Consider the following 12,819-nt stretch of genomic DNA (forward strand, 5'->3'; position numbering starts at 1 on the left):
GTTATAGGACAGGATGAGGAACAGTGATTATTCCCATGTGCATGGATTTGCTGGGAAGTACAACTTGGCTGTGAATTAAAAAATTGTAGTAAAGTGTACATAATATAAAATTTACCATTTTAAGGAGGAGGGTATGTATAACTCAATGATAGAGTTGGTTAGCATGCATGAGGTCCTGGGTTCCATCCCCAGTACCTCCATTAAAATAAATAAATAAACCTAATTACCTCTCCCCTAAAAAATAGTTACCAGTTTAACCATTTTTAAGGGTACAGTTCAGTGGCATTCAGTACATTCACATTGTTGTGCAGCCAATTTCCAGAACTCTTTCATCTTGCAAAACTGGAACTCTGCACCCATTGAACAATAACCCCTCATTCCACCCTACCTTCGAGCCCTGACAACCATTATTCTCCTTTCTGTCCCTGTGAATTTGACTGCTCTATGTACATCGTATAAATGGAAATCGTACAGTATTTATCTTATTGTGACTGGCTTCGACTTTGCATAATGTTCTCAGTGTTCATCCCTGTTGTAGCATGTGTCAGAATTCCCTTCCTTTTTTTTTCCTTTTCTCCTCTTTTCTTCCAGTTTTATTGATATAATTTGACATACAGCACTGTATAATTTTAAGGTATACAGAATAATGATTTGACTTATACATGTCATGAAATGATTACCTCAATAAGTTTAGTAAACATCCATCATCTCATATAGATATAAAATTAAAAAAAAGAATTTTTTTCCCTGTGATGAGAACTCTTAGATTTACTCTCAGCAACTTTCATGTATAACATACAGCAGTGTTAATTTATCATGTTGTACATTATACCCCTAGTACTTACTTATCTTACAACTAGAAGTTTGTGCCTTTTGACTGCCTCCGTCCACTTTCCTCTCCCCTGACCCCCATGATCTGATAACCACAAATATGATCTCTTTTTCTATGAATTTGAAGTATAATTGACCTACAACACTGTGTTGGTTCTTGTACACAACATAGTGATTCCATATTTCTATACAGTCCAAAATGATCACCATAGTAAGACTAGTTGTCATCTCACTATACAAAGTTATAACATTGTTATTGACTATATTCCCCACACTGTACACTTCATACCCATGACTCATTTATTTTGTAACTGGAAGTCTGCACCTCTTAATCTCCCTCACTTATTTCTCTCCTCCCCGCACCCGCCTCTCATCCGGCAGCCACCTATTTGTTCTCTGTATCTATGACTCCGTTTCTGTTTTGTTACATTTGTTCGTTTGCTTTTTTTAGATTCCACATATAAGTGAAATCACACAGTATTTGTCTCTGTCTGACTTACTTCACTTAGCATAATACCCTCTAGGTCCATCCACGTTGTTACAAATGGCAAGATTTCATTCTTTGGTAACTCTTTATAGTAACAGATGTTAACTAAAACTTATTGTGGTGTTCATTTTGCATATAAAGTCATCCCTCCATATTTTCTAGGGTATTGGTTCCAGGACCCCGGATACCTGAATCCTTGGATGCTCAAGTCCCTTATACAAAATGGTGTAGTATTTACATATAACCTAACACATCCTCCCGTATACTTTAAATGATCTCTAGATTACTTATAAGACCTAATACAATATAAATGCTATATAAATAGTTACAAACACAATTGAAATGCTATGTAATAATTGCTGATGCAGCAAATTCAAGTTTTGCTTTTCGGACCTTTTTGGAATTTTTTTCCTGAATATTTCTGATCTCTGGTGGGTTGAATCCATGGGTGCCAAACCCTCAGATACAGAGTGCAAACTGTATACAAATACTGAATTATTGTGTTGTATACCTGAAATATAATATGTCAGTTATGCCTCAATTAAAAAAAAATAAAGAAAAGATAGTATATTACTCCCAGTTCTCAAGAGGAGGAGGTACACCATGCAGGGGCACACCAGCAAGCACAAGGGTCAGTCAGGAGGCCAAGGGGAGGGGGAATATGGGCAAGAGCCTTTACTGTGGTTTCTGCAGGAAGCACAGGTGAGACAGGGTATGCAGGTGGAGGACTGTCTAGTTTGTATAACTGCAGTGGGCTCTGGGGCATAGGGCTGCCCCGAGTTGTCTGGTACCTGCCCTGGGGTGATTAGGGCATCTGGCCCAGAGTGTGAGAGCTTTGTAAGGCCTTCATAAAGAGGGTGGTTGGGGTATGGGCTCTGATTGATTGGTTTGCATATAGAAGGTGTACTCACTGCAGAGTCCTTCATTATCTCTAGGAATTGGCTAGTGCTGGGAGGCCCAGTCCCTCCAGGGTCAGCAAGGCCCCAAGATGTCAAAGCATCAGAATAAAAAGAGATGCTTCTTGGGGGAGGGTATAGTTCAGTGGTAGAGCGCATGCTTAGTATGCACGAGGTCCTGGGTTCAATGCCCTGTACCTCCACTTAAAAATCAATCAATCAATCAATCAAATTACCTCCCCCTACCCCACAAAAAATATTAGCGGGGAGGGTATAGTTCAAGTGGTAGAGTGCATGCTTAGCATGCATGAGGTCCTGGGTTCAATCCCCAGTACCTCCTCTAAAAATAAATAAATGTAATTACCTCCCCCCGAACAACAACAACAAAAACAACAAAAAAAGAGATGCTTCTTACAAGGCCAGTGCCCAGGTTCTTAATCACTTTGCCTTCTCTCCTTAATACTTCCTCTGTTCAGTGGCTTTCAGACTTTTAACTTTTCTTTCCTTTTGGCAGTACACCTCTTTTAGAAATGAAATCTTGAGGCTGCCCAGTTTGTTAAAGAATGCTGCTCTGATGCTGACAGATGGTAACCTGGCTTATTGGGATCATTTCATCATGTATGAAAATATCCAATCGCTAGGCTGTACACCTGAAACAAATACATTGTAAGTCTATTATATTTCAGTTAAAAAAAGAACGCGCCTGTGGCTGAGGGGCAGAGGGAAGAGGGTACGATATGAAGCCCCCAGTAGTCGGCACCTACTCATTTCAGAAGCAGCCTTAGAGGCCCTGCTGCCCCCGTCATAGATCGTAGATGCTGGCCGGGAGGCAAATCCCAGAGTGGCCGCCAAGGCTGTGGGGCTTTGGGGTAGTACTTTCCCCCTCACCCTCTTTTTACAAACAGCTTTATTGAGACATCATATACACACCGTACAATTTGCCCATTTAAAATACACAGCTGAGTGGCTTTTAGAATATTTCAGAGTCGTGCATCAGTCACCACAATTTTAGACCATCTCCATCACCCCAAAAAGAAAGTTCATACCCGTTAGCAGTCACCATCCAATCTTCCCACCCACCCTCCTCAGCCCTAGGCAACCACTAATCTACCCTCTGTCTTTCCTTATTCTGGACATTTCATATAAATAGAATCCTCTAATAAATGGTCCTTTGTGAGAAGCTTCTTTCATGTATAGCTTGTTTTCAAGAATCATCCACATTATAGCAGGTGTCAGTGCTTCATTCCTTTTTGTGGTCAAATAATATTCCATCATATGAATATACCACATTTTGTTTATTTATTCATCCACTGATGGACATCTGGCTGGTTTCCAGTTTTTGGCTATTATGGATAGTGCTTCTGTGAACGTTCATGCACAAGTTCTTGTGCTAAAATATTTTTGAATTCTCTTGGGGATGTACCCAGGAGTGGAATTGCTGGGTCATGTAGTAAACCTAGGTTGAACCTTTCGAGCAACCACCAGACTGTTTTCCAAACTGGCTTGTTATGGACTGAATGCCTGCATATCCCCCATTCATGTGTTAAAGTCTCAACCCTCAAGGTGGTGGTATTAGAAGGTGGGGCCTTTGGGACTTACTAGGTTTAGATGAGGCCAGGAGGGTAGAGCCCCCTTGACAGGGTTAGTGCCCTTATAAGAAGAGGAATAGACACGAGTCTCCTCTCCACTCTGTGAGGACACAGCAAGAAGGTGGCTGGCTGTCTGCAAACCAGAAAGACGACCTTCATGAGGAACTCAGTATGCTAGCACCGTGATCTAGGACTTCCTGGTGTCTAGAACTGTGAGAAATTAGTGGGGTTTTGTTGTAGCAGCTCCAGCTAAGGCACAGCTGAACAATTTTACAGCCGTGTATGAAGTTTCCAACTTCCCCACCAGCAGTGTGTCGAAGGGCCCAACCTCTCAGCTTCACAGTTACCCTTCATCTTTTTGATTGTTGCCATCATAACGGGTGTGCGGAGGGATCTCAGGGCTTGGGTTTACCTCTCCCTGGTGGCTCACAAGCCCTCTCTTGGGCCACATCCTCCTCCTCTGCGAAGACAGAATCCAGAGGTTCTTCAAGACTCCCTCTGGCTTGACCCTGAGTTCTCTAAGTGTTTTCTTTAGAACCCTGACGATCCACTGCTGTGGGTGGGGATTAGAAAGTGAGGGGGAAGGAGAGGAAAAGGAAGAGACAGGCTGTGATAATAGGGCTCAGAAATCCTTCTAAAGAGCCACAGTCACAGGAAGCCAGAAGCAGCGGCTCTTTTGCCTTTATCCAGTCCAAAGTGCCGGACTATTTTATAGGTGAGAAGAGGGGTCCAGAGGGGTGGCAGCTACCTAAAGGTGCTCAGTGTGCCATGGCAGATCAGAGAATCCAGACTTAAGGGAGCTGGAGAGCCCTGGGTTTGGTTTCCACTGATCCATGTGACTGTGGGCCACTTTCTGAACCACAGTTTCCCCGTCATAATACCTACCTAGTGGGGTTTTGAGGATATAAAATATTGAACATAGTAAATGCCCTGTAATACCTTATTTAATCTTGGAATATTGAATATTTACATACCTATGATAAAAGAAATTCAAACAAGTATACAAAGGAGCACACAGTGAAAAAAATCTCCTCCACTCCCCTTCTTGGGGTAACCACTTTTACTCCTTTTCTGTCTTTTCCTTTGGGTATTTTGTGCATACAATAGAAGTTATTTATCACAGGGGACCTTAGAGTTAGTGGAGATCATTAACTTGCCTGCCTTTTAAGCTGGTCTTTCCCAGTCTGCCCCTTCACCCCCCTTTTCCCGCCAGTACACAGAGCCGTGGGGCTCCCTTATTTGTCCAGCTCCCCCTTCCCAAGCCCCATCCACCTGGTAATGATTTCCTAGAGAGTCTCCCAGGGGTCTCCATGGGGACGTTTCCTGCTCCATCTCCATGGCAACTCTTCGGGTTGCCATGGTGACACTTAAGTGATTATTTGGAGACCCTTAAATAAATCACCCACGGTGGTATATGCTAGAAGCATTTGGCTCCGGCTCTTGTGTTTGGGGCCAGGGTTGGGGCCCAGGCCTGCAGGCAGAAATGGGAGGAGTTGGGGGAGGCGGTGGTAAGGGCCCCTCACCCTTGCTTCTAGTGCTGCAAGGGGCCCTCTCTGGGCAAAGGTGGAATTGAGCCTTTGGGGAAGAGAACAAGGAGCAGTCAGGCTCGTGCAGTCCTAGAATAGATCCTGCAGCAAGGCGGAAGCCTTTAATGGGACTGGGGGCTCAAGACGAGGGGCAGCTGCGAGGAAGCTGGAAAGTAATGGAGCAGGGATTCAAATCCAGGCCTGCTGAGCTCCAGGGCCCTTGCTCCCTGACTCTAACTGCTGAGAGGGAGTGTAAGATTGAATCTACCCCTTCACCTATTCAAACAATATTTTAAAGCACCTACTACATGCTAAGCATTGAGGTTACAGCAGTGAATGAAAGAAACAAGTATCTGTCCTTCTGGAGCTTACATTCTACCAGGAGATCTAATTAGCAAAATAATGAACTCCATAGGCCAAATGGCGGTAAGCATAGCGTTAGGGAAGGGGGCTATGGAACTCCAGGAAAAGCTGTAGCACACACTACCGTAAGTGCTGGGATCCCTGGGACTCAGCTCTTGGGACAATTCCCAAAAGGGACGAGAGTCAGGTGTGAGAACTGCTTAAGACCGGAGGTTCCATCAGCAGTGACCAGCTCCTCCCACGTGTTCTGGCAGCACAGCTAAACAACTTACAGTCTTGCAGCTTCCTGGATGCCGCACAAGATGCACGAAGGCAGGCAGGCACGCCTGAGAGTTTACTCTCCGTTTTCCAGACTGGGCAACTAAAACCAAAAGGAGGCGGCAGCCTGCTTGAGGCAATGCTGCTAAATGCAGGCCGAGTGAAGAGTCTGGGATGGTCTATGACCATCACCGGGGTCTCCCCTTCTTTCTCTGTCATGGCAGCTGCCCCCTCCTTGGCTCAGCACCGTTTGTAATCATTTGTTTACTGTTCCTTCCAGACTGTGCTTTTCAATCTGAATACAAAACCCCTAACACACATATGGCTACTGAGAATCTGAAACTTGAGATGTGCTGTTAAGTGTAAAAAACAGACACAGGATTTTGAAAACTTAGTAGGAAGAGTGTAACATTATCTCACTCACAATTTTTATATTCATTACATGTTGAAATATTGTGGGTATGTTGAGTTAAAGAAAATAGATTATTAAAATTAAGCTCACCATTTAAAAATTGTGAAGACTAGCAAATTCACACTTACATATGTGGCTTGTACTGCATTTCTGTTGGACAGTGCTGTGACTGCATTAATTCCATGAAGAAGCCATGGGAATTTTGTTCACTGCTCATTACCCTGCACCTGGTACTGGGACTGGGACATGGTAGGTGAGCAATAAAGTTTCATTTATTGAATAAATCCTTGACAGTTACATTTTCCATCAGCCCAGAAACATTTTGAACAGCCTGCTAAGAGAATGTGATCTAATTTAAATGTCAGTTTATTAAAAAACAACAACTCAGGCATAAAATTTGCAAGAAAGGGAAAAGAAGGGCTGGGGGTGTCAGTCCCTTCTGAAGAGGTTCCATGGTTGCACCCACACAAGGAACATACCAGTTCCGAGGGGTTTAGGGGCATATTCTAGGTCCTGATACCCCAAAGGTAGACAGAGGGGACCATGCTGGCTCAGAGGGACCTTTCTTTTTGCCCTGGTGAGCCTGATGTGCCAAGCCTGCCACAGAAGCCAGGCCCTCAGTTCTGCAGCTTTGACCCTAGACTGTGCTGGACCAAGTTTGATCCAGAACCTCTTTGCTCCACCCTGCTCTACTGAAGAATTCTTTTTAGATGCATTAGTATCTGATTTACCTATTTTGTCTATGCTGTACTTTTACCACTTAGAATATGACCTTGGACATAGAAGGTCTTTACTAGTTGATTGAAAGAACAAATGAGCTAGACACCTGATCCTGGCCAGGTGGCACCTCTAGTGCATCGGTGTGGGTGACACTGCACTACGTCCCACTGGGTTGGAATTAGCTCCATCACAGGGGTGGGGCTGGGCACTCACTGCTTACCTCTATAGGTGGGCTTGTGGCAGGAACATTATTTTAGGAGTTAGAGCCCACATGTATCCCAATCAGTCATCCTGTTTCACAACCTACAGGGATGGACTGCAACACTTTTATGTATAGCAAGTTTTCTTCTTTTGAGTTTTGGTAAAAAAAAAATAAGAGTTCTGCCAAGAGACAGCAAAAATTCAAGACAAATAATCATTATACAGTGTCATATTCAATCAGACATGAATCCATGTGAATACATGAAGGTAAACCCTGAAACAGAAACACAACACCGTAATTTAACTGTGACATGGACACTGAAGGACTCCAGAATGTCTCTTCTGTTCCCAAAGTGCTGAACTAAGCGCGGGGCTGTAACTGAGTCAATTGCTATTTTGATCCCCTTGCACAAGATGGAAAAAGGGTTAAGGACTGGACAGATCACTAGTCAAATACGTAGCTGTTGAGGGGGAGCGTATAGCTCAACTGGCAGAGTGCATGCTTAGCATGCACGAGGTCTGGGTTCAATCCCCAGTGCCTCCTCCAAATATAAAGAAATAAACCTAATTATCCCCCTCTCATAAAACAAAGGAAAAAAAAAAAAAGAAATATGTATCTGTTAATGGAGAAGACAGAATTTAAAAGTATTTTTCTTGTTTCTTCCAAACGGGCCATAATAAAATCCTAACCTATTGAGCTTGCTCTTGAGAATACACTGCGATCTGGTGTTTGAGTTCTGTGTTTGCACAAAGCCTGAGGCCAGGGAGGACAAATGATCACATTAGGGAGAATTTTAACACCCACCCACGCGTCGCACAGTGGGGAACCCGGAGTAGGGTTCAGGGGCCAACGCTGCCTACAGGCCCAGCAGGGCTGGACAGTACCACGAGGACAGCCCACTCCTCACTGGGGATGCGCCCCTTCCCGAACCACATGCTGGTCTGAACCCTGGGCCTGCACCCATCTCAGTCTCCTGTCTCCCATAGGCCTGCTCGTCAGGGAGTGTTGTACAGGCAGGGTGGGGCTCCTGGGGCTGCCGCCTTTGTTACTCACAGCAGCACAGCGCAGCCACCGTCTCTCCCTCCACTTCTTGTCTGTGTTCCACACGGAGCGAGGTGACCACCAGTGTTTCCTCCCACCATCCAGTTCTACCCTCCCGGGCCCAGCAGTCCTGGATCTGATCAGGCCTGAGGCTTACTTCCCAGGGAGCCTGCAGTGTGGCTCTGTGGCTCTTGGCAGGTTGTGTGAGATTAGCAGAGTCCCTGGTAAGGCTTCAAGGGTCAACTCTGAAGTGTGTTAACGGACTCAACCCTTTGTCTTAAACCAGGACTAATTCAGTCCAAAGGTGGAGGAGGTCTGCACAGGGGGTGCTGAATGTGAAAAATGGCAAGGTGGATCAACCTAACAGGTGCAGGAAGACTATTAATAGTAAATTAATAACTATAGTAAATTAATTTTACTAGAATTTTAAACCTGAGCATTGACCAGTAAGTCAGGTTATGATTTCCTAATTCAGAATCCCATCAGTATGGCTCAGAGAAAGCACTCCTTCTAAACACAGACCCAAGAACCAAGGGTTACATTAAGTGCCACAGCAGCATTAATTCATAGGGAATGGTCAAAGAGTGTAAGCAAAATCCTATAAAACGCTACTTCAATTCCTTCAGCTGCCCTACTTTTTCTTTTACCACATCCACCTCTTTAATTATCCAAACCGCTTTTGTGCTCAAGAATAAATGCACATTTTGGGTTTGGGCTGTTGTTTCTTCCAGTGGCTTGAATACACTAAGATAAACCAGCTGTCATTTCAGAAGTAGACCTTCCTTCTGGAGCCAGAAAGTGGGGTCAGAGCCCCAGTTTTCACTATCATCTCACATCCAACCAAGTAGCCTTGGTTTCCCAAGGCCCCCTGGGGAGGAAGGCCGAGCCAGAACAATGAGTTTCGGCTCTGGGCAGGAGGACAGGCTCCTCGGAACTTTCTCAGAGGGAGCAGAGCTACAGCCACCGCAGTTTCTTCTCCGTGGCCCTGGGCCAGTCCTAAGGAGCAAATTTGGCACACAGACCCTCAGTCTCTAGAAGCAAAGCCCTCTGCTCTCTAGAAGACAAGCTACATCCATTTCTTTCCTAGGTTGCACAAAACTCTCTCTTAAGCGTTGAAAACCCCGTCAGTGATGGCACAGTCAGCGGCAGAAGCCCAAGGCAGTTAAATGCGGGTCTTCCTCGGATACCTGCTGGTTCTCTCCTCACTGCCTAATGTGCGCGTTCCATTTTCACAGACTTGCTGTTCGAGGAGCCTGCTGTTGCCACCCAGGGCACATACCCTGCTCCAGCTGATGCCCACCCCCAGTGCAGACCTCCACCTTCTCGTCTGGGTGGCTACTTCACCCCTGATGGCTGTGCCTGCCTGCACCCAGGAGGGCCCTCTCCCTCCACTGCCCCTGGGACACCTTCTAGGCCCCCAGTTCTGCACCTGCCCCTCCCGCTCTTCAGCTGCAGGAGGCGAGCACACGCCACACACGCAGAAACCTCAGGAGAGTGTGGATGCCACCCAGGCAGGGCATGGGGCCCGGACCAGCCTCAGTCCTCCTCCCCACGTACACCATCAGTCCCCACCTCAGTGGACCCCAAACTCTGGGGAGGCTTCTACAGGCCACGAAGAATGAGTTTGACTCTTGTCATAAGGTCAAGCCCTCCACCCAGAGGGTTGGAGGTAGACAAAAAAAGAGATGGCTGGGGAGTCTGCAAAAGATGTTCAGAGCAGCTTGGCCTCCTGACAGTTTCAGCTCAGTTACAAGTTCCAGACAGTCCCATTTGCTTAACCAATTTTTCCAGTGATGCTTCAAAGCTGGCTTTCTTGGTTTCTGTAGTTTCTTGGTTTCAAAAGTAAAAACAAAATAACACTAAAAACTGCAAATTCTTCAAACTGAACAAATAAATAATAGTAACAATATTTACATTAGTATATCATGGTGAGAGATTCCAGCATGACCGAAGAACGGAAGAACCCAGAACGTGCCCTGGAGCTTAGACCTGGTTCTTGGTCAGGGTGGGACAGCCCTGCGAGCCGATGGACAGCTGAGGTGGGAATAAGCAAAGATGCCCGCTGGGCCTCCTCACAAGTCCAGGGAGGTGGAGTGGGCAGGAGGTGCTGAGCTGCTGGTAGATTAAGTTTCAAACAAACAGACAAACTCTGGTTCTCCCAACCAGGCACTGTGCTGTGGTCAGGGTCCCTGGGTGAGCTGCTCCCAGGGTCGCCAGGGGCCTTCTCTGACTGTGGCACAGTGGGGTCAGCAAGGCCTTAGTCTTGGGGAGCACAAAGTTTACGAGTCAGCTCTGGCCTCGAGCCCCTTTCTAGACAGGACAAGGAGCCAAGGTCAGGAATGGTCCCCTCTCTCTGGACTATGTGACGAGGGGAATGTGGAATTCATTTGTGTCGAAGATCAGGGGCCTCCTGGGAGGGCTGGGATCCCTGTCGGCCTTGTGCAGCAGCTTAAAGAGCCCGGTTCCAATGTTCATGGGGATTCCCATGATGATGCATTCAGACACCCCTGAAACCAAGAGAAAGGAGATTAGAGAGCTCCCTGACACACAGGTGGGTTTTCAGGATGGAAAGATTCCTGACCTGGGAGCCAGAAACTGGGGCTGGAGCCCCGGCTCCACTGCATGTCAGTGGTTGGACTTGGGCTGCTCCCTTTACTCCCCCTCTGTAAGAAGACGAAGGTACGGCTCCTGGATGGCTGGGGGAATTCCTGCACCTGGGGAAGGGCAGAGCCCGTTCACAACTCTGCTGCTGGCTTGGTGGTCTCTCTGTGTGAGCCTGGCTTTCGAGAGCACTGGACCCAGCAAAGATACTGAATGATGATGCTCAGGAAACCCCAAGTTTGCCACCCAGCATTTCCTTAGCTAGGGCCCAGAAGACAAGCAAATGGGACGACAGTGAGCAGATGCCAGTCCCTCCTGGAAACAGCAGCAGAGATCTGTTTACTGTGCTTAGGTGTCAGGGCTGGGCCAGGCTTAACAGCACCGTCCACCTCGGAGGTCCCACAGCCCGAATGGGAAACACTCAGAAGGCAGGGCCCTTGTTGAGTGTTGGGAATAAAGTGATGGTGCACGTGCTTTCTCCAAGCTCCCTTTCAGCTTCTTAAGATCCAAATGTTGGCTCTGCATCAGGATTCTGGTGCTACAAGAAGCAGGTGCGCGCCTGGGCTTTGTGCTATCAGGGGGGCAGAGACGCAAACAACCAAACTAAAACCCGCCACGTAGTGAGGGCTGACGCTGAGTTGCAATGTGGAAAGGGCCAGGAGGAGGGGAAGGTTTCAAAGTTGGGGCGGGGTGACCACGCCAGGCCCCTAAAGGGGTCAGTGGTGGATGGGAGTGGTGGGCAGGGCCACAGGATGGCAGCAGCAGAGACCGGGGCCGAGAGTCCTGGTGGCAGAACTGGGATGCTGGGTCTTAGTCCTGTTGTGTTAAGCAGACTCGCTCTTATTTCACCTTGTCCTGTCCTGCCCCAGTCTCTGCTCCCTTTTCTTTCCTTTCACTCTTCATTATCTTAATGAATTACGTAATTTCTTTTTCTGTCTGCAACCCACGTCCCTCTGGAAAGAAGAGTTCATCTTAGGGAAAAAAAAAAAGCATCTGCTCTGATTGGGGCCCACTTGACCATCGCCTTGGGTGGCAAATCCACACAGGAGGTGAGATGGGAAAGGGCCATTAGGAAGCAGAGCTCTGGCAGCGGGGACGGGGCTTGGACTCGTTGCTTGAGCCTGACGAGTGTGTGTCCTCGGGCAGGCTCCCGAACCCCAGCCCCTCACAAACTCCCACCTCGTCCCGCAGGGTCTTGTTGCCAGCCCTCCGGGTGGGCAGAGGCACTGTTGTGACAGCTCCCTGTTGAGCTCTTGCTCTCCTGGGCCCCGTCAGAGACATGCTGTGTGGTGGGAGATGAGACCAGCACAGGGCGAGACTCGAACAGCAAGCAAGTTTGTTCCCTCGGTCTTCTCACCGTGAAAGGGTTTAATACTGACGCCTCACTGATGTGCTGAGATACCAGAAAAGGTGCCTGGGACAGGCACACCAGCTGCCTTGCTCAGGGAATGCCTGGTATGGGCCCTTCCTGTCAGCCTGGGCACCACAGGGGTGCAGGATCAGCGTGGCCGACTACAACTCCAAGGGCTGGAAAAGCCCCACATGCCCAGGGGCAGTCCTTTCTCTGCACAGACACACGTGGGGAGGCAGGATGCCACAGTCAGGCTTTGGAGATAAAATGTTGGTCAGTTCCAGTTCTGTGATCTGTGATTTTATTCTTTTTTTAAGGTTTTTTTTGGGGGGGCGGGTGAGGAGGTAATTAGGCTTATTTATTTATTTATTTTTAGAGGAGGTGCTGGGGATTGAACCCAGGACCTCGTGCATGCTAAGCACGTGCTCTACCACTTGAACTATAATGCCCCCTTCCCCACCCGTGCTTTTATTCTTAAACAAGTAAAAGCTCTGCCAGCTGAGTGTCTTCACCTCCCGAGAAGCCCTGGCCACAGTCTAAGC

General features: G+C 47.3%; 1 protein-coding gene across 1 annotated transcript in view; it reads right to left on the reverse strand.

The window, feature by feature from the left end:
- Positions 1-6,612: 6,612 nt before the first annotated feature.
- The window catches only part of POLR3A (RNA polymerase III subunit A), a 42,495-nt gene continuing 36,288 nt past the window's right edge, over positions 6,613-12,819 (reverse strand). The window contains exon 31 of the mRNA XM_006180044.3: positions 6,613-10,832. Coding sequence (XP_006180106.1) covers positions 10,684-10,832 — 149 coding nt within the window. The 3' untranslated portion in view covers positions 6,613-10,683. The remainder of the gene's footprint in view (positions 10,833-12,819) is intronic.

This window comes from Camelus ferus, chromosome 11, assembly GCF_009834535.1.
Source record: "Camelus ferus isolate YT-003-E chromosome 11, BCGSAC_Cfer_1.0, whole genome shotgun sequence".
In the NCBI taxonomy this organism is placed as follows: Eukaryota; Metazoa; Chordata; class Mammalia; order Artiodactyla; family Camelidae; genus Camelus; species Camelus ferus.